The sequence below is a fragment of the Sminthopsis crassicaudata genome, chromosome X (assembly GCF_048593235.1).
Source record: "Sminthopsis crassicaudata isolate SCR6 chromosome X, ASM4859323v1, whole genome shotgun sequence".
NCBI lineage: Eukaryota > Metazoa > Chordata > Mammalia > Dasyuromorphia > Dasyuridae > Sminthopsis > Sminthopsis crassicaudata.
The window spans coordinates 89094921-89120081 of record NC_133623.1 but is presented as its reverse complement, the minus strand read 5'-3'; the positions used below and the strand labels follow the sequence as shown (position 1 = coordinate 89120081).

Here is a 25161-nt window from a genome sequence, read left to right as displayed (position 1 = left end):
TGAGCTAAATTTTAAACAGAAGAAGCCTTCTTGAGCTGATAAGCACTCAAAAGATGGCGATGGGGAGATTGAGCAAAGAAATCAAGAGGGACTTGAGAAAAATGGTGGAAGTGAGTAACCCCTAAAGGAATGCACATTGAAAAATTTCTGAGATACCACTGGACACCTAGGAGACTGACTCAAATGCCAGAAAAAGAAAAGGAGAAATGCTGGGATGGATGGGGAAAAGGCAGGACCCTAATGCATCATCCTCGGAGATTGAGCTAGTTCCGCCATCCCAAAGAATAATTTGAAAGTACGCCTCCCAAAGCATAAAAGTATGCACCACCTTTGACGTAGGAATACCCCTGCCAGGTCTGCATCCCAAAGAGATGAAAGAAAAGGGAAATGAGCTTGTTGATACACAAGCATTTATAGCGGCTGTTCTGGTGCTGGCAATGGTTCGGAAAGTGAGGGCCCGTCCATCAACGGGGAGAGAGCTCAACAAGTGGTGGTCTAAGATTGGGATGGAATACAAATGCGGCATAAGGAAGGAGGAGCAGGGTGATTTTGGTAATGCCTGTTGAGACTATCAGGACCTCAGGCAAAGTGAACTGGGCAGACCTAGAAGAATACACTGTACACGGTATCAGCATACTGTATGATGATCGCCTGGGAACGGCTCAGCCGTTCTCCAAAATTCTAGACGATCACAAAGGTCCCACAAAGAACAATGCTGCTCCGGTTCATAGGCAGAAGGCATGAAGTCCAACAGTAGATTGGTGGCGGCTCCTTCTTTTCTTTACCTGTTTTAAGTTTGCTTCTGCAGCACGGCTAACGTGGAAATATTTTGCACGCCGTCAATCATCTCTGTCAAACTGCTTGTCTTCCCAAAGAGCGGGGAGGGGCTGAGGGAGGAAGAGATTTTGGAACGCAGCGTTTAAAAAGACTGTTTAAAAAGGTCTTACTTGTAACTGGGAATTTAGGGTTATTATTTTAAAGCTAATGGAAAAGGAAAGGAAAACAACTATAAATAAAAGGCAAAGTCAATACAAGCCGGAAGTGGGCAAATATGTACGGTGGTTAAATGGAGCCCTTGGGGAGAGCACCCAAGACAACACCTTTCCCCTCACCCCGCTGTCTGTCCCGCCCTTGCAGCATGCACCTCTTCTCTTCTCTTCTCTTCTCTTCTCTTCTCTTCTCTTCTCTTCTCTTCTCTTTCTCTTCTCTTCTCTTCTCTTCTCTTCTCTTCTCTTCTCTTCTCTTCTCTTCTCTTCTCTTCTCTTCTCTTCTCTTCTCTTCTCTTCTCTTCTCTTCTCTTCTCTTCTCTTCTCTTCTCTTCTCTTCTCTTCTCTTCTCTTCTCTTCTCTTCTCTTCTCTTCTCTTCTCTTCTCTTCTCTTCTCTTCTCTTCTCTTCTCTTCTCTTCTCTTCTCTGTTTCTCCAGTCTCTTTTTCTTGCCTCCTTGCACGACCTCCCTTCCCCCCTCTCCCTTGCCCCCTCTCCCTTCTTCACAAGCACCATCCCAAGCCTCCTCTGGCCACGCCCCCATGTTCCTGCCCTCTCCCCAGCCCTACAATATCCCTCCCCCTCCCCCCTGTCCCCGCCCACACAGTCCTTTCCCGCTCTTTTCTAGCCTCCTTTTGGTCTTGCTGCTGAGCTTGCACAAGGCCTGTGCCTTCTTATTTGTGGCCCTCCCTCTGGCGCGCCCCCACACTTCCGGGCGCATCCCTCCCTTCCATCCGAGGGAGCTCTTCTCCCAGATTACCGAGAGGCTCGGCAGGGGCTGGCAGGAGCTGCAGAGTTGAGCTCCCGGCTGGAGGCTGGAAAAGGGCAGAGGAGGCCCTTGGAGGTGAGGGAGGTGAATCACAAGGAAAAGCCCAAGAACTCTGGGGGTGTCGGGAGGAGGGGGAAGAGAGCTCGTGGCTGGAAGCCGCAGGCTGGCATTTTGAGCTGAGCGGGAGGGAAGGTCAGGCCGGGAAGGCGAGGCGCGGGGCTGAGGGTGGGAGGCCTGCGGCTCGTGGCACAGCCTGTCAGCCGGCATTTAGTCAGCGTGGGTTACAGGGCCAGGAAGTGAGGGGGCCTTGAGGGAAGTCCTGGGAGGTGGGCCTCCATAAGTGCCTGCGGGGTCCAGATCCAGGGACGCGCTGGCCTGGGCTAGGCTGCTGGGGTCCGCCTGCATTCGGGGTGGGGGTGGGGCAGAAGGCCCAACTTGGTGGAATGCAACGGGACCCCGCTTTGGTTAGTGCCAGGGCAACCCCAGCACGAGTTAACAAGGGGCCTAATGAAGGCCCGGGCGGGCTCCCGGTAGCGGAAGCTCGTGTGCGAGCACCTCAAACCCCATCTTGGCGACACCCAGCGAGCAGAAGGCAGCAGGCCATGTTTTGTTAGAGGGAGGCAATGAGCGAATCCTCAGCGGAAGCGGCGGGACCTTCGACACCATTGGGGGAACCCCGATTAGCGGAAGGCAGCAGGGCCCATCGTATTCCGGGGAGGCTATGGGGGAACCCGGATTAGCGGAAGGTGGTCAGAGAACCACAAAAAACACCGGTAGTGTGAACCCGGATCAGCAGAAGGCAACGGGCCATATCTGCTTCCGGGGAGGCTATGGCTCAACCCCCGTCAGCAGAACGCAGCAGGGCCCCAGTGGCCAGAAAGCCGTTGTAGCAGCCCTTCTGCGGGATAGGCAAGGGGCCAGTCCTGCTTTGCGGAAGGAAGGTCGTTGTCCCGCCTGGGTCAGCAGTCTCCGGGGGCCAGCCCAGGGAGCCAAAGGCCCGCACTGACCTGGGTTTCACAGGAGGTCACTGGCTGCGGTTTTCAGAAAGAAAGTGATGGCTCCGAGTGGAGGGCAGCAGCTGGGCGGGGCCCGAGATCAGGCCTGGGAGATGGTGAAGCACCGGGCCCGGGTGGCCGCTGACAGAGCCTTCTTGGTTTCCCTGAAATAGGCCTCCAGAATGGGGCCGGAAGCCCCCCGCTCAGCACTACGCTTCCCTAAAAGAGCAGGCCCTGTTGTGGATGATGGCTGGACCTTTGGAGCCCAGATTGTGGAAGGAGAGCTGGAATTGGGTCCCTCAGATGAAGAGAATGAGAGGCACCTACTCACCTTGCAGACGGTGCCTTTTACCACAGATGACACTGACCCGGAGATGAGCCACTTGGCGGTGCAGCCAGCAGAAGGGATGCACGTCATGGGGCCGCAGGGAGAAAGTGGTTTACAACCCTTGCTAGGGCTGGGGCAATACATCGATGACCAGCCCGAGTTAAACGAGACACCCCAACAGAATTTGCCCCGCTGTGTTGAGCTAAGCATTCCAGAACACCTCTTTTCACTTCGAGAAATGGAGATGATAGAGAATTATATCAGGGAAGAAAATGCTCATTTTTTCGATGAACTAGATAAATGGACACTTGACTTACCTTTTCATGAAGTCACAGAATCATTAAAGGTACAAAACTTTTATTATATATATATGTACAGTGCTCTTGAGGGCAACAACTTTTAGTCACTCTCTGCAGAATTAAAGATGGCATTATTGTTTTGTTTTTTTTCAATTAAAACACAAATCTACATAAAGTGCTCAGGGATAAATGTGGTACATGCCCTGAGATGAAGAGTGAATAAAGAGCTTCCTTGTATATTTTAGATGCATGTTAGCATTGAAATGATTACATTTTCATTTACATTTAAGAGTGGGAAATAGAGTTAATGTATTAAATCTGCACAAGTTTGATATTCTGTAAATGATTATATCTTTCTGTATTAGTATCAAGGCAAAGATATATATGGGGCTGAATGGGGAGCCCAAGAATTCTGGCAAGAGAGAGCATATACTGATCCAAAAGAAGAAATAGTTAATTTTGAAACCTTCAGAGACCAAGAAAAGGAAGAAATCATTCTGCTACCTGCCAACTCAGAAACACAAGAGCATGAAGATATACATTCACCACAGCAAGGCCTTGATGAGGCTTCCCGACCTGCAAAAGATGAAGCAGCGACAAAGGGTAGGCAAAATTAAAGTAATCTCATGTCATGTAAAGTGGGTGCTGTTACAAGTGGGTAATTTTGAATTGTCTTCAAATGACAGATGACAAATGGATATCTGATTAACTCAAGGTTTCTTTTTTTTCATTGACATGTACGCTTTGGAAATTTCCAATATGGATAAAAGTCCTAAGTCTTCTTTCATTTATTTTGTAGAGAATTATCCAGAGCACTCACAGGTTGACTGCCTTGCTTGTCCAAAATTGCACTTGAACAGTTTTCCTGATTCCAAAGCTAGTATGAAAGTTAATTATTTTTGAATAAATTAATTATTTTTAAATAGCCAAAAATGTTTGAACTGAATATAGATTTAACTTTAGAACTGCAGTAGAAATGCATGTATGATGATGTGTTCTCACAGGCAACCTTCTATGTTACCCTAGAGCTTATTTGCACAGAAAATGTATCACAGGTTAACACCTGCAATGTTTCACACATATCAAAACATTCATTTTTGTAATATTGGTAGCTTCTTATTTGGGGTTCTATAGACCTACCTCATGGCTTAGATTGTTATTTTCTATTTAGTGTGTTTTCTCCATGGGAAAACAAGGTAGGTATCCTCAAGTCATTTAAATTAGTATATGGTATTAAGGGATGTTAAGCTAAACTCTTTTTAAAAAGTGATTTTCATATGTCACAGAAAAAGTTTAATTTTGCTGTTTTCAACCTGAATGAAAACAAGTGGGTCTCCATTTTTTCATTGTTAGTATCATCAGAAGGAATCCGTTATTTTTGTTCTCTCGTTTCACAGGTGAGTAATTAAGAATTTTTATGGTTGCAGTTTTGGGACATTTTGGTAGATTGGAATTTAGAGATAATTATTCTCTCAATTATCCACGATTGAGAACTAGTTTAAATTAAAATTCCTTTTGAATATATTGTTTATGTTTTACTTTAATACTTTAAAGATCCTCAGTTTCACTTTCAGAAATGCTTCTATGCTGAGCACAAACCTTTCCATGCCCCTAATAGATGATTTCATAAAGTAATTAGATCAAACAGACTGTCAGCAGGTTGCCATTACTGTGGTGGTAAAATCTATCTGAGTTTAGCTATTCTGGTGTTGAGATAATACATGTGATCTCTTGTTTGACCCATATTTGGACCCATTTCAGTCCTGTAACATAGGCCAGAGTTTACATTTTGCTGTTATGGCCCTTGAGAGTTCAGAATTATCTCCACATCACAATAATAATTAAGTGTTGATTATTTGATTAATTAGAAAATAATAAATACACATTAATTTTTAAATTGAGTACAAATTTTAGAATTCCATCCTGATGTTGAAGAGATACTTTCTAAATCGTTATCCTGGCAGAACATGATTTCTAACAAATTGCAAAGACTTTAAAGATATGTATATTTTGATCACTAATCAATTTATTGTTTTATGTAACATAAAACTAGGTTAAGTCTGAAGATTTCATCACTGGAAGATTACCCATCAGTGAATGATATTTTTTAGCCATAACACCTGCTCATCCCACTTCTGATCATTACTAGCCCTATCACCTTGACCACCTCACTGAAACTCCCTGTCCTCAGTTGCCTCATATCTAAAATGAAGGGGCTGATCTAGATGGCTTCTGGAGTCCCTTCTGCCTTTAAATCCATGACCCTGTGAAATCATAAACTCTGATGTACTGTGAGTTACATCCCTCAGGACATGCACAGATTTGACCGTATACACTTTGATGGAATCACAGATATTCTAAAATATTAAGTAAATTCATTTCCTAATTAGTTTGTTGTTTTGGAGGAGTCATCCTTACATGTTTGGTGCCTACAATACAATGGGGTTTTTCTTCCCTCATTGTTTAAATATGGTTCCATCTGTCAGATATGTAAATGAGCAGTTTTCAGGTTAAATATGTTTAATGGAATACAAGGGTAAGCACATTTTTCACGAATGAAGAACACTTTTTCTAAGTGAATGTCAATGCAATATTTCTCTCTCCTAGGAATGAAACGGACCTTCCACTGTGAAATCTGTGAATTCACCTCTTCCAAAATGTCACGTTTGAATCGGCATATGAAAACTCACACTGATGAAAAACCTCATATGTGTCATCTGTGTCCAAAAGCCTTTCGTACTGGTACTCTTCTACGGAATCATCTAAATACACATACAGGTAAAACAATGTGAGAAATACATTTATTTGATGGTTATCAAAACCGAACAAACTTCATCTTCTTCCACAGAATCATATTACATGAGTAGAGTAAGAACTGCATCTTGCAATAGGATTAGAGTTTGAGAGGAAGGTGGGTCTCAGCATGAACCATTTCAAACAAAGCCAAAGGATGAGTAACATACTCTAATTACATATTTGCAAATAATTATCAAAATTATCCAAAAATATCACATAGGTAATTAATACTTCCTGATTAACCCAAAATCCTGTATTTGGAAAGTGGTTGTAACTTAAGTCAATAAGTATGAGTAGCTGTTGAGGTAAAGGGGACAAGAAGGAAAGAAGGGAAAATGGCTTTTAAATGGGTGAAAAGATTTAAGACCTGTAAGAGTGGGATGCTGCCATATTAAAGAGGAGTGTAATTAAAGAGGTGGTTAATTATACATGTTCAGGAGAGACAAAGTTGAAAAGGGAGATTCATCCTGGGAGAGAAGAGAATAGAGGAATACCTATGTACCTTTGTAGGAGATGTCTAATAGTTTATGACTTGACACTCACAAAATTGAATCAAATTTGCAGAATGTGCCAACATACTCCTTCAGTATCAAATCAAGCTTGAAACTAAATACTTGAATCATAAAGTCATCAAGATACTCTTTTCTCACTGTGGGAATTAATAAGGGAAGGAGCCAAGAGGTAATAGTGGCATGATCTTAAATATTTCTGTTTTTTTAAATGTGAAAATCAGTCATCCCAGAATGAAACCACCTGAAGTTAATTGCAGACGCCTAAATGTGGTCTTTTTAATCATCCATTTCCTTAAATGTTCTTTGTCCAGGCCTGACATATCTTCATATCTTTGATTTTTTTGCTGGGAAACGTAACGAGTAAGCTTCATTCACAAAATTTTAAAGTTAAAAAAAATTGTCTTTTACAGGCACCAGACCATATAAATGCAGCGACTGTGAAATGGCATTTGTGACGAGTGGTGAACTTGTGCGACACAGGCGTTATAAACATACTCATGAGAAACCATTTAAGTGTTCAATGTGCAACTATGCTAGTGTAGAAGTAAGTGCAGTTCTAGATGCTCCGAAATACTTACTTTTCACATGGTTAAAGTCTGATATTATCTTGCAAGAAATTGTAGTCACTCTTCTTTTAATTTTGAATAGTAATGTCTATCAAAATGGTGACTTACATATCTAGTCTAAAAACACCTTTAAAAAACAATTGATACAAAAAATACTAAGCCATTTTTAGTAAATTACTAGATATTTTAAAGCCTGGCAATTGTTTATTTTTTTCCACTTTTTGGTGTTACAACAACGTTTCTCTTTTTATATCTTTCACTTGTGTATTAGGCAAGCAAATTGAAACGTCACATGCGTTCACATACGGGAGAACGCCCTTTTCCCTGTGATTTCTGTAACTATGCCAGCAAAGATATCTTTAACCTGAAAAGACACATGACATCTCATTCAGGTAAATGCTTTTTTGTATTGAAGTGGCCCAAGTACCTCCATGTTCAAATGTGATAGTCAGGGATAATTACAGATTAGTAATGGAACAATTGTATTTTACAGTAGAATTTTGGAATTTATATAAAGAGTATAGAATTATTACAGAACATATATTTGGAGCTAAAGGGGATCGTATAATTGAACTAGTACAATATTTTAACTTTGGAGAAGAGGACAAAATGGCCCAGAGAATTCAAAGGATTTATCAAAGGTCACACAAATAACATGGCTGAGATTTGAACTCAAATCCTCTGGGTACCAATTGTCTTTCCAAATCTCAAGTTATTTATGCTGCAAAAGTATATCCTGAATCTTAAAGTTTGATACTGAGATTTTAACATGTATAAGTTTTACTAAACATCAAGAACAGTCACATGTCCCTAGGAATTTGTGTTTAAGGTATACTTATGGAAGACTACAACATGGTCTTTTCTGAATTTTTGTTTCATTGTCTTTTGTTTCCTTTTCTGAATTGTTGTAATACTTAAAATAAAATTTCCAAAAATAAATCCATTAACTTTAATTAGGTAACATTTTTGGAGCTCTGACTATTATTTAGTGGATGAAAAACCATATAAAATAGCTTCCTTTTTCCAATAGTCCCCTAGATCCTTTGTTTGACAGGATTGTACTGGACTGCTAAGATCCCTTTCAAGTCCAAATATATATTCATTTTGTTTAACTGAAGTCATCTGAGTTAATTAGGTAGCTAGCACTTCAGAAAGGGACTCAAATGAATAGTTCGGCTAAGGAACAAAGGAATAAACAAAATCCAGATACAAACTGGCCTCATGTCTTTCATGAAGCTTGTCTTCATTTCTCTTTATCTCCTGCATTTGTCTCCTCCCACCCTAAAAATTATCTTGAATTTACTTATATTGAATCCTTATAACTTCCTTGAGGTGGCGGGTTTAAAGTTACTTTGATTTTGTATTTTCAGTGTCTTGCATATTTAACAGAAGTAGAATTTTCTTAGCTCTTTGTTTGAATTGCTTGTGTGCATTGGACCACAACGTGTCTCTCATTGTACTAGAGCCATTTATTTATTTTTAAAATATTTTGCTTTTCCCCAATTATATGTTGAAATTATTTTAACTTTTTTGGTGTGTCGAGTTCCAGATGTGATTTCTCCCTCCTGTCTTTCCTTCCCTGCTTTGTGAAATGGTAGGCAGTTTTACTGGACCCATTTAACCCAGACACATCTGTTTCATCTCTCATCCTGACTCATAGGTGAAAAACCTTATGAATGCTCCATCTGCTCTGCCAGATTCAGCCAGAGTGGTTACTTGAAATTACATATACAACAGAAACATAGTGAAAACGTCCCCAAATATCAGTGTCCTCACTGTGCTACGCTCATTACAAGAAAAGGCGACCTACGGGAGTAGTTGATGGTTTCAGTCACCCCGTACATTGATTTTCCTTCTCACATGTGTTGATTTGTCCCAGATGCTAAAAGTAATATTTTCACAATGTGATCTGGTGCCCCCTTGTGGCTACAGTGACAAGTACATGTCCATCACACAGTGATCTCATGTTTGTAGAGCTGAGTGTCAAAGCTGTGTCACATAGAGTTGCTTTGCTGGGTCTCTGTAAAAGCCTTGAAGGTAGGCAGGGCCTTGTTCTCTCCACCTTGTACAGATGAGGATACTGAGGCTAAGAGCCCTTGATTGACATGCACAAGGCTGGGAACTGGGAAACAGAAGATCAGATAGCTGGTTTGACTTCTGAACCAGTGACCTCTACAATAGCATTCTCCTTCCCATTGGTTTTGCAGATTTTTGAATTAATATTTAAGTCCAGCAATCAACTTGAAGGAATTGAATACATTAATTTGAATCATTAGATCTTTGCTATGATTCAATTTGTGGAAGTTGGAGCTCATAAGGATCAGGGTTCAGTACTTTTGCAAGTAATGTTGAAAACATTAACCAATGCTATGACAGGAGTTTTAGTATATTTATATCTCTTAAAAGATTCAATTCTCTTGTTCCCAAGTATCTTTGATTTCTTGCCCAAATCGGGGTACGGATAATTCTCCCTGGTTCTAATAGATTAATGGCTGCCAAAAAAGGAAATTTTTACTTTAGCTCATTGTTACATGAAGAGGCTATTAACATAAAATAGCATGTGTGTGGAAAGGTGAACAACTTACAGGTTAAGCCTATATTGATCAGAGACTGTTAGCTAAAGTAGGTCAAGCCTATAGGCCTCAGTTGCAGCTGATGTGGAGTCATGTGATTTTAGTTAAGGTCTGGACTACAGTCAATTGTCCCAAGAAGGGATTAAATATATATACATGGCCAAAGAACCTGTATATCACCCTGTCTGCTACATTCCACTGACCCAATAGGGGAATACAGGCTTAGGTGACCAATCACAACATACAGAGGGCGGGACTTTGGAGGTTTTGTCTGAAAAGTCTAAAAGCTATAAGCATATTTAAGGCTCTGGCCCTATCTTGCTATGAAATCTGTCTCACATACCAGGATGGGGTCTGCATCTCGAGATTCTATTAAATAATTCTGCTTTCTATGAGTGATCTCTGTAGTAGTCATTTTGGGTAGGGCTTTTTGTCCCAAACATGGATTTATGTAACAAACGCTAGAAAAATTCATTCTAAGAGCCAGCTCTGACCTCAGGAGAACCTGAGTTCAAATCTACCTTTAGACACTTAACACTATCTACCTGTGTGACCCTGAACAAATCAATTATCCCCAATTGCCTCAGAAAAAAAAAAAAAAGAAAGAAAAAAGAAAAGAAAAGAAAAGAAATCATTCCAGCGGCAGCTAGATGGCACGGTGGAGAGAATCCCAACCCCGGATTAAGGAGGATCTGAGTTCAAATGTGGCCTCAGACATTTAACTCTTTCTAGCTGTCTGACTCTGAGCACCTCCCTTAACCTCAATAGCTTCACCAAATCATACAAAGTAAAATCATATATGGAATAACTGTATTCCATACTTCCCAAAGTAAGTTGGTGTGTTTGCCCTAGCCAATTGGCTTGCAAATTGTGGTATTCTTAACAGAAGATATTTGCATAAGCAGGAGTCAGCATCAGTGGGATGCAATTATCAGCTTTTTCTTTGGTTTGTCACAGAGAGTGTAGCTGAATTGTGATGCACAAAAGCCTGATTCAATTGAGCAGAAATCACAATAAATTTGCTTAATTGGGTCTTGATAAACCTATCAATGACAAGAGACACCTGAAGTGGTGTTTACTTGTAGTATTCTTGTATTCTTAGTGCTTGAATCCTGAGAATGTGAACTAACCATTTCCAAATGTGTTCTTAAATTTGAAAATAGAAGAATGCAACCTGGTTTCTTTAGAAGGGGGAGAGTATATGAAAAACTATCTTTAAAACCATCCCCTGGTTCTACAGTCAGCAAACAATAATATATTATCCTAACAGTAAATTGCATTCTCTAGGGATGAGTGTTACTGAAGTGAGATTTTAGTAGATGGCTTCCTCAGAGAAGCAAAGAATGACCAATCTTATTGGGAGCTGATAGGTACAAGGTTGTTCTGTTAAATGCTTTTAGGTGTCCATTTGCGAAACCTGCATTCCTATAGTGCTACAGAGATGAAATGCCGTTACTGCACCGCTGTATTCCACGAACGCTACCCTCTCATCCAGCACGAGAAAACTCACAGAAATGAAAAACCGTTCAAATGTGATGTCTGCAGTTATGCCTGCAAACAGGTATTTTCTGTGTGAGTGTATGGAAGTTCTGGAAGACGTGGCAATTGTGTATTTTAACTGATAGAATGCTGCAGGTGTTCCTGGAATTTTTAGGATCTTACTGAACCCCTCCAGTTTTTAAAGTACAATTTCAGAATACTGTGTTGTACCACACTTTTCTTTTATTGTCCTAAGTCAGTTTCCCTATATTGCTTCTGCCTCAGTTTCCCTAATTGGTCCTCCCTCAATTTCCTTAGTTGTACTGTCTCAATAGCCTTACTTGCAAACCCAACCCGCCTGTGGTTCATAAATAGTGATGTAACTCTAATGTTGTAAATTGCCAATGTGTAAACTCAAAAAGGGGCAATCCAGACATTCAGTTTCTAGCCAGACACTTTCTTAACTGCCAGCATTTTAGAATTTGTGGTCCTATCCCCCCAACGTGTCAGAATTGGATTTATGGCTCCTGCCTGGAGATTACTATTCACCAGAGTTTTGACTCAGTCCCTTGCCTTTGTTTAGCTACTGTGTGGATTTTGTAAACTCCTTTACAACTTTTTTTACCAGATGTATTAGGTAGAATTTGTTTATTGGGATGTTTTAAAAATTATTTGTCGTAACCTTTAAAAATTAGAATAGAATAAATTTGACCAGTTCAGCATCATCATAGCATTTATTAAGGTGCATGTTCATGTTAGCAATAAAATCCATGTAAGTATAAATATGATAATTAACATTCAAACTCATAACTTATTTTTGCAGGGCAAACCATTAATATGAGGTTCCATTACAGGACAGTGTGTAGAAATCTAGAAAATCAGCAAGTAATGAAATGACCAGATATCATATATAATCTGTGTGGTTAATTGTTCGAGGGCAAGGAGAAAATAGATACCTGCAGATACTTTTTTTTTTTTTTTTTACAATATTTTGTGTGCAACTCAGTCTTTTTAGGGGAGATTTTTCTGAGATCTTTCAAAATTGCAATCAACCAAATATTTATTGAGGATATGCTATCTACTACTGACCACTCTTTAAGTTCTTTAAGAGAGAACAATTCATTTAAAATATAATGCATAGTATGACTGCTGTTTTAGGGTTTTTGCTTACTTGGCTTTTTTTCTTTCCAGGCACAGCACATGACTATACATAAACGTATCCACACAGGAGAGAAACCATTTACCTGCCTTTCCTGCAACAAAAGTTTCAGGCAGAAACAACTTCTGAAAGTTCATTTCAAGAAACACCACGAAGAAACGTCTGTTCCTCCTGTTCATGAATGTCCTAATTGTGGTAAAGGTTTTTCACGATTGGTAAGTTAATTTAGAAAGATTCTGTTGTGATAGAGATGAGAATTGTATTAGAAACCAACTTTTCTCTATTGCTAAAGCTTTGCAAGTCACTAAGCACATGTATTATGCCTTTATTGTTCCAAGGCACACAACTTAGACACTTTTAATACTTTAAAATGTAATTATAAGATCATTTTTATTCTTCTTTTGTTGCTTTTAACGTTTGCGATATTTTTTGATCCTTTTTGTTTGTTACAAGATGCTGCTCAGTGATTGCATTCTTCCTATCGTTTTCTCCCTCTCCACAAAGAAAAATAGTCAATTCAAAACAACTGATGCAGCAATTAAGTCAGACAAGACATGCTGCATTTCCCACTCAGTCTGGTGCCTGTTTACTTAAGGGAGGGAAATGTCCCATCAATGACCTTTTAGAATGAGTATTAGTAATTGTATTTAATCTAATTTCTAATGGGTTTCAGTGTTGTTTTCATTTATATTATTGTTGTAGTTGTATGCATTGTTTCCTGGATCTAAGTTCTTCATTCTGCAGCAGGTTCTCTTATTCTTAATTTCATGCAACATAATATTCCATTATATTCACCCACCATATCTTGTTCCACCATTTCACCAGTTAGGGGCAGCTTCTGTGTTTTTTCAGTGGTTTTCCTGTTTCCAAAGGTGATGCTATGGATGGATTATTGTGGCATGTGCTTATGTTCTTTTTTTCCCGTTATTGATTCCATCCAGTTGGAACACTGTGTCCAAAGTTTAGATTAAAAATAGAAATTTGACATGAATCATCACTCTAAAGTGATGTGCACATAGCACTCTAAATGTTGATGACATCTATGTCAATTGCTGAAAAGCTTTCAGAATTCCCAAAATCTTTACTTTCTATTTAAATGTTTATTTAAATATTTTACATATTTATTTTATGAGACTGTTCTGACAGTTGTTCAGTCTGACTCCATCCAGAACTACCACATGCTTTTTGCTTATTTTTCCTTAAAATAATTTTGGATGGAAAACTCAGGGTTAGAAAGAAGTATAACCCACTTCAACAACACCACTGTGTGAGGATGTATTCTGATGGAAATGGATATCTTCAACAAGAAGAAGATCTAATTCAGTTCCAGTTGATCAATGATGGATCAGATACACCCAGAGAAGTTAAATGAGTGTAAACTGTTTACATTTTTGTTTTTCTTCCCAGGTTATTTTTCCGTTCTGAATCCAATTCTTCCTGTGCAGCAAGAAATTCGGTTCTGCACTCATGTATTGTATCTAGGATATACTAAAACACATTTAACATGTATGGGACTGCCTGCCATCTAGGGGAGGGGGTGGAGGGAAGGAGGGGAAAATTCTGAACAGAAGTGAGTGCAAGGGATAATGTTGTAAAACATTACCCATGCATATGTACTGTCAAAAAAAGTTATAATTATAAAATTAATTTTAACAAATTAAAAAAAAAAGAACAAGAAATGAAATGAAAAAGAAAGAAGTATAATCTCGCATTAAAACTAATATATCCGGTTGGGCAAAGAAGAAATGTAGAATATTTAGAAATTTAGAAATGAGCACTAGTACTTCCAATAAACTAAATTTGAATATGCTTCCATTAAACTAAAATTGAATATGCTTAGAATTTTCTATGTAATTTTTATCAGCAGTACCAGAGTACTGGACTAAGAGTATGGAGAAATGTATTTAAATCATGGCCATCCTACTAAAAAACTGTGTAATCTTGAGCAAGTCATTCTTCACTGGGTCTCATTTTCTGTCCTGCAAATTCAGAGGCTTGGAGAAATTTATGTCTAAGAAGGTATCATGACCTAGTGGAGAGAATGGTAAGATTCAGAGAGTTTGAATTAAGTCTGAGCTGTGCCATTCATCATTCTTGTGACTTTGGGCAAAGAGCTGACCTTCTTTGGGCCTCAGCTTCACCAACTCTTAAAATGAGGTGGCTGGCCTAAATGGTATATTGTTCTGCCTTCTTAGCAACAAAGTCTTATCTTGATACACATTATGTTGTTTTATCAAATGATAGCAATTTCTTCTTATTCCTCCTGCACATTCACAGTTCTTTAAGTTTGACTTTACTTTCTCCTTTTCCTAACAGGATTTATTCAACAAGTCTATGATTGAACATTTAAGCAAATGCTATTTTAGGTGAACTGAAAATTCTTAATAGGCGAAGTTTCATTTCTACAGGATCTGCATAATTCTGTTAATTCTACAAAACCATGAAGCATTTAGATGTACATGGATGAAAATATCCCTACTAATAAATAGCATCATCTTTATTTGTACAAGTGGCGAAAGGAAGATTTGGCTCAGTGTTTTCTCAGTATTAATGCCTTACATCACAAGTATTTTACTAAAATATTAGTTCTTTCATTATACTGAGTCTGAAACCTTTTACCAACAGAATAATATGCGCAAACATTCTGAGCATTGTGAAGTGGTGAGAGGAAAGGCTGTTGTTCTATCAGCAAATGGAAGAAAAAATAACGAGAAAAAACAAAAGGGCCCAGGACAAGGTGCAAGGGAAGAAGGTAAACACTGTTTCAAGAGCCACAGGAAATTCATGAGATGAAGGATAATAGTGCAGATTCTCTGGCCTTATAGGGTAGAGTTTGGTTTTTTATTTCCCCAGAAATTTGGACCATTTCTACTAGCTTTTAGTAATTGATTAAAACCATATATATTGTTTCTACAGATATTAAATACATCACAGGAAATACAAATAGGAAAATGCATTATTTCAAATTATACTGCTACTCTGTGGCTTTCCTAAATCATTTCATTGCATCTAATGAATATTTTTAATTTTCATAACAGGGATTATGAAATAATAATATTCTAGGTATAATCAGTAAATTATAATGTACACTTCAGATGTCCTAATATTCAGATTCTATGCAGAAAAAATGCAGAAAAGCATCCTGAGTAAATATTTGTTTATTTCTATAAAGTATTACAATTGCAGATATACTTTTAATTTTTTTCTTTTATTTAAATAATGAGCAATACATACACAATTTTTACCAAAATACTGTGGATATTGATTTGAGTAATAAATGTATATTTGGGTATAATAACTAAATATTTTTGATACAATAAGTAAATTTGGAAATGCAAGCACCTTCTGGTAATTTCTTACAATTAAAAATCCTAATACAAATAAAAATTAGCAAAATGTTTAAAGTTTAAAGATTGATGTAATTAATAAAAGGCCCTAAAATTTTTGTTGTTGTGGCTTAGACACTTGATAACAACACATTTTTGTTAAGCTTAGAGTTAGAATCTAGTAACTGCTGATCTTGACTGTTGATACTTATTAAGATTGGAAATATTTTATAAATAGACAAAAGGTACATCTCAGTTCATATTTATTTTCCCATTTTCAGACTACTTGTGAATCTCCAAAATTTCTTCAGATGGAGACAATAAAAGGCAAAAATATGTGTGACAAATAAGATAGGAATGTTATGACATTATTAGCTCATTTTTGAATATATATTCAGGATTTAATTGAACATTAGTATCTTTTAGTATGAATCAAAGTATTGGGATAAATAAGAAAAAAACATGAAGAGTCTCAAAGCAAAAAATTAAAATAAAGTTCCAAAGTGATTCATGTAAAAGATCAATTTTAGTATTATTTGCATTTCAAGCTGCCCAATAGGTAAGAAATTAATCAAACTGAGCCTCAGGAAAGCTAAATGATTTGGCTAAATGTACACAATTAACAATTGTCATGGATTCTGAACTTGGCTTTTCATGCCTCCAAATCCAGAACACATATGCCAAATGCCTGTCTTCCCATTTTGGCTACTTTTCATTTTTGTTAAAGGAGTACGCTACTAACCGTGATAAATTCATGTTAGCCTTTAGTACCAGAGCAAAGCATAAAATTGATGAAATTATTTTGAACAATGGAATTCAGAAGCTTCATTTCATTGTTGATGCTTTCTCATTTTATTCACATTATTATCTAATGCTTCTACTTTATTCCACTGGTGAGAAGAGAACATTGTGCTTTTTGGCATACTTGTCTTAAATAGCCTAACTATTGCTAGACCTCTTGGGAAGATTAAGTCACTAGTCACTTTTTTTTTTTTCACTTTTTTTTTTAACAGGATTTCGAAACAAATTTAAAACACACTCATAGATATAAATTATTAACATTTTTTTAAAGCCCCATTTGATTTTAAATTAAAGCTGTTCTTCCTTCTAATGTTTGTAGCAGCAGAGTATTCCCTTGGATGTTCATGGCCAACAAGAAAGTGTATCAAATAGTATGAATAATAGTTACTAGTACAAATATTTGGAATGATTTTTTAAAAATCCTCATTTTAAGGTTTAAGTTTGCTGTGATTGGGAACAAAAAAATCTGTTACTTCATATGCTTCATACCACCTAAGATAATGCCTTGAATGTGAAAGGAACACAGTAAACACTGATTGATTGAGCAGACAAACCAGAAGTAGTAGAGAAGTGGATCATAGCAGCTTTTTTAATGATACTATTTGTGTCCTGTTTCTAACAGAAATAAAACTGTTTAGAAAGAATAATTTAGATAGTTATGAGATAAATGAAATAAAATATTTGTTTGCTAGAATACATTTTTGATTTGGAGTAAAAAGAGCCAATGAAATACTCAGTTGGTCTTCAAAATATATCTTTTTGTTGCCTAAAACAACCATATCAATACAGGGGAAAAAAACGGAAGTGTCTTTATTATACCATCATTATGGATTAATGCTCTAAAATATTTGATTTTATGCTACAGATCAAGTTACATTTCAGCACAATTTTATACATTTGCAGTTTGTAAATTCTGATTTTAATGTTTCATTGCTAATGCTTATTTTGCTCTTTTTTTCACATAAAGTTATTGAGCAGATGCCAATTGAAGATATTTCTACTGTAAACATAGAGAATGCGACAAATGAAATGGTTCCTGTTGTATGTGGGACAACAACTGATGTTGAAGAACCACAAACAGAAATTACTTTGGAAATGATCCTCAACATGATGGAAAAGTGATGCGTTTAAAATTTTGCATTTCCTTTTAGTTCCTCATTTTTAATTATTTCGTTTCTTTTAGTGTCTTTAATTCTAAACACAGTATGAATGCATGTTTGTAAACATTGATTGTAAAGAACTTTTCATATGTGTGTGGTGGTGCCTAGATTTGCATATTTACTAGGGTAGAATAAGTTATTTAGAAATCTATTGAAGTTATTTCAGTTCATATGAATTTTGTTAAAGGGCTTACAATTCTGAGTCAGAGCATCTTAACTGTAAAGGTATTAACCCAATCCAGGTTAGGATATCAGCAATTTATAAATAAGGAAGGATGATACTCTTTGTAATAATGTTGCCCTTTTGAAGACAGATTACATTAAATGTGATCTTATGGTAGCCGGTAGTCAAAAACAGAATTTTTTCTGTTTATTTAAATATATGAATTCACAGTATTTGAAATAATTCATCCTGTTTAAACGTATATTACTTAGAAAAATTCTAGACCTCTTGCTTAAAAGCTGACACTCACATCATCCTTAAACTAAAACTTTTAGTAACAATGATTTTATTTGACTTATTTTACCTACCTAGAAGTTTGAATTCCTGTTATGAAATAACCTGAAAAATGACTCCATATGCAATGAGAAATAATAAGAACTAGTCTAGAAATCGATAAAAAATACAATCAAGATATTTACTTTTTAGAATTTTTATTATCTGTTAGTTATGTTTAAGACAGATGCAAAACTTCCCTAAATTTAATATGAGATAGCCTAGCTATCATCTATTGCTACATCAATTCATGTCTATTGTTATTCATATTGCTATTCAAGGAAGTTTATATTTCCAAAGGTAATTGGCAAAGTGAACAACATTCATTATAGTCATGAAACTACCTATTTGTGAGAAAGATATTGTATTTTAAATTTGTGTTTTTGACATGGGAATATTGGACCTATTTTCTCATGGCATGAGACTTGTTATATCATTTGTTTCAAATTAACGATTATATTTATTTATGATGAGCGAAATTTTTTCTTTTTTCCTTCATGGAACAAGTATTTTTAGCATGTTTAAGCCCATCTTTTCAATATTTGAGAGTCACTGAGAAGTCAGTTCAAGTTCTGAGATGTTCCAAATACAGAAGCTCTACACACTTTAACATATATTGGAAAATTAATTCAAATGAATTTAAATTTTGCAGTCAGGTCTCTGCTATTATGACAATCATTTTATTATATGAGTAACTTCTCAAATCTTGGTATTACTTCAAATAACTCCAATGAGATGCCTTTAAAAAAACTCATGAATTATTTCCCTTTAAAATGGTTCATTTTGCATAAAAAATGTGATGCTTCCTTTTGGTAATATGAATACTGACTTTAGAAAAAGTTGTTTAGACAGGGAAGGTAGCCATGACATCCAGAAAGAACGCCTTGTTACATTTCATATTACTAGAAAGTTTAAAATGTTTGCGCTGAAAAATATTCAAGTGGCATTTTGAGACCTCCAAAGACAATAAATTAAGAAGCAGGTAATGAAAAAAAAAAGTTTTAAAAACCAATGCTGTGTCTGAAGAAAACCAAAATACTGAGAAAAAATTAAAATAAAATAAAAAGAATATGAACATTATGAATATATATATACATTTATAACTACCTAATCCTGTGTTTGCATGGAAAATATCTATCTGACAAACTTTCACTTTCCATGCAGATATTCCTTTTGATCTAGAGACTTCTTGAATTTGTTCCTGTCATCATATACTGAATTTGGGGTGGGAAACAATGACAGATCTTTCCTCCAAAGGAAAAATCTTTTTTTAACATCAAAAACTGTACCCACTTGATAAGTTTGGCTTTTTGTGTTACTGATGATGGAAAGTTACCGAAAAATCTTAGCACTTTGTATCATTATTTGTTTGTTTCAGTAAGAACAGTAAGTCTAGTTATATATGTAGAAGGAAAGAGACAACAACATCTATATTAATTTCAAAGAGAAGTATCTGTTGAGTTTTACTGTGATTGAGTTTTGAATGTTGGGTTAATGGCCTGCCTCTGGAATGATTGGGCTTAAAATAGTTTTGATGCTTAGCACTAAATAACTCTAGAAAAGAGACAAATCTTGCATAATTTACGGTCTTTTTCTAAAATCACAAGTGTCTGAAAAAACTTTAATTGAATAAAGGTTGCATTTTAAGTTGACTTGATACCTTGCGATTTTATTTTGTTAACAACCTGTTTTACTTAGTTTCAGGTTTGTCACTGAAATATTTTACCCAAAATGTAACAGCGCATTTGTTTGAAAATTATTAGAATTTTCTCCTTTACTTTCAAGTGATTCAAATGCTGTTTCTGAATGTTTTCCATTAAAATGTTTACATTCCTTCAAAATGATTCATTCTGTTGAGCGCCCACTGATTCTTTCACTTTGCCTATGCTATACGCACCTACACCATAATGAAGCTTTTAAAATATTTTCTCTCATATTGGACATACCTTCGATTTCAGACTTGATCATCTGTCCAGAGGGGGTTCCATGGAGCCAATAGGATTTCTATCAAAGTCTTTTCCTTGCCCACCTCAGAGATCCATTCCTCTACTGACCACACTTAACACTGAAGACCCCATCACTTTTGTACTCATGAGTTTGCCTATGCATAAGTCTGATAGACAATAAATGCATGTTCTCACTTTATATCAAAATTAAGTATTCATTTGGACCTTGTCTTGGGAAATCTTTCAAGATATTTCTCTATGCCCAATTTTTAACTAGATGATTGCCAGATCTTCCAATAATTTTTTCACATAATGTATCAACATTTAACTTGTACTACAAAGATTGTACATTATGACCAAGTAACATAAATACCAGGAATGAAGGGATGGTTAAATATAGAGAAATTTATTAACTATTGATTTTATTAATAATTAAGAGCAAAATCAGTGATTATATTAACACATGCATAAAACTCTTTTGATAAAGAACAACATTAACTTCTATGAAAACACTTGAATGTATATGCACAAATGGATTTATCCTTAAATAATTAAGTTTATCCTGAAATAAAAAAACCCAAAGCCATCAGCAAGCATTATTCCTAATACGAATCAGCTTTGCCAATAAAATCAGGTATGAAACAGAGATGCCCATGATGACTAATATTATTCAATATTACAGTAGAAATCTTAGCAATTAGCAATAAGAGAAGAAAAAGAAATAGAAAGAATCAGAATAAGAGATGAAGTAATAAAATTTCCTCCTTTTGCAAAATAAGGTGACATACCCATTCAATACTTAAAGATTCAGTTAATAAGTTAATTCAAACAATTGGTAATTTTTAGCAAAGTAGCCAGATATAATGTAAATACACTTAATTCATCAGCATTCCTATATATCACAAATAAAGCCTTAAAAATATCTCTACACAGCTATAACATATCTGGGAGCACACTTGCCCCCCCAAAATCTGAGTAGGATCTGAACAAAATTGTTTTTTTAAAAAAAATGCTTCTACAAATAAAATCAGATTTCATTAATTAGGTTGAGTAGGTGGGGCCAATACAATACATTGGAGACTTTGTTTAAACTATACATTCAATGTCATTCCAATTAAATCACCCAAAATGCTTTTAATGAGTTAGAATAAAATGATAAAATCACATAAAAGTAACAAAAGTTCAAGTATATCATAGTAACTACTGAAAAAATAAAGATAAAGGATGGGGGTTAATTAGTACCAGATCTAAAATTATATTATAAAGAAGTAATTATAAAAAGTGTCTGGAACAGGTCAAGAAACAAAAGAGTAGATGAGCAAAACAGACTTGAATATAATTCGTAGGAGCAAATAGGTAGAGAAATCATGTGTTTCAAAAGCAAAAAGTTCTAAGTTTGGGGAATCTATACCTTACCGACAAAACCCAGCAAGAAGAAACAATAAAATGAATTCCACTTAAAACAACTTCACTATTTGGGAGTTTACCTGCCAAGACAATCTCAAAGTATAGCATTTACAAAACCTCTTTCACATAAAAACAGATTCATACAAATGGTGAAATGTTAATACTCATGGGCAGACTAAGCCAATATGCATAAAATGACAATTCTATCAAATGTATGTATTTAGGACGATATCTTTCAAACCACCAAAAATAATCTTATGGAACTAGAAAAATAATGAAGTTCATGTGCAAGAACAAATGGCAAGCATATCAAGGGAAGCAATGAAAGAAAAAGCCAAGCGGTTCCAGATTTCAAACTGTATGAAAAAGCGGCCATCATCATCCCAATTCGGCATTGTGGTTCAGCTACTTTCAGGCCTTTCTCATGTTTACTGGGGTTTTCCTGGCAGAGGTGCTACAAGGCTTTGCCATTTCCTTCTCTAGATTCGGTTACTGATGAGGAAACGGAGGCAAACAGGGTTTAGTGATGTGACTAGGAAGGAACAAGTGATAAGCATCTAAGGTGAAGGTGAAGTCTTTCTGACTCCATGCCCAACACTCCATCCAAGGCACCACCTAGCTGCCCTAGGGCAGTCTATTACTGGCTAAGAAATAGAGTGGTCTGCTTGATCAGCAGGGGTAAATTAGGTACACGCTACACAGCAGTGACTGGCTGAATCGATCTAGTACGTGATAACCCAAAGATACAGGGTTTGGGGGGGGGGGAAGCGACTCAGCTTTTGAAAGAAATTGCCAAGAAAACTGGAGAGTCTGTGGCAGAAATGAGGTATAAGCCAGCCTTCCATACCGTATACCAAGGTGGATATCAACATGGACCAATGATTCAGACCAAAAAAGAGTGATATCATAAATAAGTTAGAGGAATGTGGGAAAATGTACCTACCCAATCTATGGGTAAGAAAACACCTTATGGGCAAACAAAATATAAGATTGCCCAAGAAAAATGGATTGAAGTTACATGAAACGGAAAGCTTTTGCAGAAACAAAATACAGCAAAAGCAAGAACCTGGGCACAGGTTTGGTAAGAAGTTTCTCTGATATAGTCCTCATTTCCACAGGATATAGGGAATTGAGCTAAATTTTAAACAGAAGAAGCCTTCTTGAGCTGATAAGCACTCAAAAGATGGCGATGGGGAGATTGAGCAAAGAAATCAAGAGGGACTTGAGAAAAATGGTGGAAGTGAGTAACCCCTAAAGGAATGCACATTGAAAAATTTCTGAGATACCACTGGACACCTAGGAGACTGACTCAAATGCCAGAAAAAGAAAAGGAGAAATGCTGGGATGGATGGGGAAAAGGCAGGACCCTAATGCATCATCCTCGGAGATTGAGCTAGTTCCGCCATCCCAAAGAATAATTTGAAAGTACGCCTCCCAAAGCATAAAAGTATGCACCACCTTTGACGTAGGAATACCCCTGCCAGGTCTGCATCCCAAAGAGATGAAAGAAAAGGGAAATGAGCTTGTTGATACACAAGCATTTATAGCGGCTGTTCTGGTGCTGGCAATGGTTCGGAAAGTGAGGGCCCGTCCATCAACGGGGAGAGAGCTCAACAAGTGGTGGTCTAAGATTGGGATGGAATACAAATGCGGCATAAGGAAGGAGGAGCAGGGTGATTTTGGTAATGCCTGTTGAGACTATCAGGACCTCAGGCAAAGTGAACTGGGCAGACCTAGAAGAATACACTGTACACGGTATCAGCATACTGTATGATGATCGCCTGGGAACGGCTCAGCCGTTCTCCAAAATTCTAGACGATCACAAAGGTCCCACAAAGAACAATGCTGCTCCGGTTCATAGGCAGAAGGCATGAAGTCCAACAGTAGATTGGTGGCGGCTCCTTCTTTTCTTTACCTGTTTTAAGTTTGCTTCTGCAGCACGGCTAACGTGGAAATATTTTGCACGCCGTCAATCATCTCTGTCAAACTGCTTGTCTTCCCAAAGAGCGGGGGAGGGGCTGAGTGAGGGAGGAAGAGATTTTGGAACGCAGCGTTTAAAAAGACTGTTTAAAAAGGTCTTACTTGTAACTGGGAATTTAGGGTTATTATTTTAAAGCTAATGGAAAAGGAAAGGAAAACAACTATAAATAAAAGGCAGTCAATACAAGCCGGAAGTGGGCAAATATGTACGGTGGTTAAATGGAGCCCTTGGGGAGAGCACCCAAGACAACACCTTTCCCCTCACCCCGCTGTCTGTCCCGCCCTTGCAGCATGCACCTCTCTCTCTCTTCTCTTCTCTTCTCTTCTCTTCTCTTCTCTTCTCTTCTCTTCTCTTCTCTTCTCTTCTCTTCTCTTCTCTTCTCTTCTCTTCTCTTCTCTTCTCTTCTCTTCTCTTCTCTTCTCTTCTCTTCTCTTCTCTTCTCTTCTCTTCTCTTCTCTTCTCTTCTCTTCTCTTCTCTTCTCTTCTCTTCTCTTCTCTTCTCTTCTCTTCTCTTCTCTTCTCTTCTCTTCTCTTCTCTTCTCTTCTCTTCTCTTCTCTTCTCTGTTTCTCCAGTCTCTTTTTCTTGCCTCCTTGCACGACCTCCCTTCCCCCCTCTCCCTTGCCCCCTCTCCCTTCTTCACAAGCACCATCCCAAGCCTCCTCTGGCCACGCCCCCACGTTCCTGCCCTCTCCCCAGCCCTACAATATCCCTCCCCCTCCCCCCTGTCCCCGCCCACACAGTCCTTTCCCGCTCTTTTCTAGCCTCCTTTTGGTCTTGCTGCTGAGCTTGCACAAGGCCTGTGCCTTCTTATTTGTGGCCCTCCCTCTGGCGCGCCCCCACACTTCCGGGCGCATCCCTCCCTTCCATCCGAGGGAGCTCTTCTCCCAGATTACCGAGAGGCTCGGCAGGGGCTGGCAGGAGCTGCAGAGTTGAGCTCCCGGCTGGAGGCTGGAAAAGGGCAGAGGAGGCCCTTGGAGGTGAGGGAGGTGAATCACAAGGAAAAGCCCAAGAACTCTGGGGGTGTCGGGAGGAGGGGGAAGAGAGCTCGTGGCTGGAAGCCGCAGGCTGGCATTTTGAGCTGAGCGGGAGGGAAGGTCAGGCCGGGAAGGCGAGGCGCGGGGCTGAGGGTGGGAGGCCTGCGGCTCGTGGCACAGCCTGTCAGCCGGCATTTAGTCAGCGTGGGTTACAGGGCCAGCAAGTGAGGGGGTCTTGAGGGAAGTCCTGGGAGGTGGGCCTCCATAAGTGCCTGCGGGGTCCAGATCCAGGGACGCGCTGGCCTGGGCTAGGCTGCTGGGGTCCGCCTGCATTCGCGGTGGGGGTGGGGCAGAAGGCCCAACTTGGTGGAATGCAACGGGACCCCGCTTTGGTTAGTGCCAGGGCAACCCCAGCACGAGTTAACAAGGGGCCTAATGAAGGCCCGGGCGGGCTCCCGGTAGCGGAAGCTCGTGCGCGAGCACCTCAAACCCCATCCTGGCGACACCCAGCGAGCAGAAGGCAGCAGGCCATGTTTTGTTAGAGGGAGGCAATGAGCGAATCCTCAGCGGAAGCGGCGGGACCTTCGACACCATTGGGGGAACCCCGA

At 38.2% G+C, this 25161-nt stretch overlaps 1 protein-coding gene across 1 annotated transcript; it reads left to right on the top strand.

The window, feature by feature from the left end:
- The first annotated feature begins 1744 nt into the window (after positions 1-1744).
- Positions 1745-19310, top strand: LOC141548374 (transcriptional repressor CTCFL-like). Its single transcript, XM_074277234.1, has 10 exons — positions 1745-1829; positions 2923-3423; positions 3742-3979; positions 5984-6154; positions 7095-7228; positions 7522-7642; positions 11224-11384; positions 12494-12676; positions 15087-15213; positions 17556-19310. The coding sequence occupies exons 2-10, from the start codon at positions 2932-2934 to the stop codon at positions 17708-17710; spliced, it is 1782 nt and encodes a 593-aa protein (XP_074133335.1). The 5' UTR covers positions 1745-1829; positions 2923-2931; the 3' UTR covers positions 17711-19310.
- The last annotated feature ends 5851 nt before the right edge of the window (positions 19311-25161 follow it).

Excerpts from the sequence above, each read along its gene's own strand:
- LOC141548374 (XM_074277234.1), top strand. The coding sequence starts at position 2,932 with ATGGGGCCGGAAGCCCCCCGCTCAGCACTACGCTTCCCTAAAAGAGCA. Across the intron at positions 3,980-5,983 it reads AGATGAAGCAGCGACAAAGG|GAATGAAACGGACCTTCCAC; the intron begins GTAGGCAAAATT and ends TCTCTCTCCTAG. Across the intron at positions 6,155-7,094 it reads TCATCTAAATACACATACAG|GCACCAGACCATATAAATGC; the intron begins GTAAAACAATGT and ends TGTCTTTTACAG.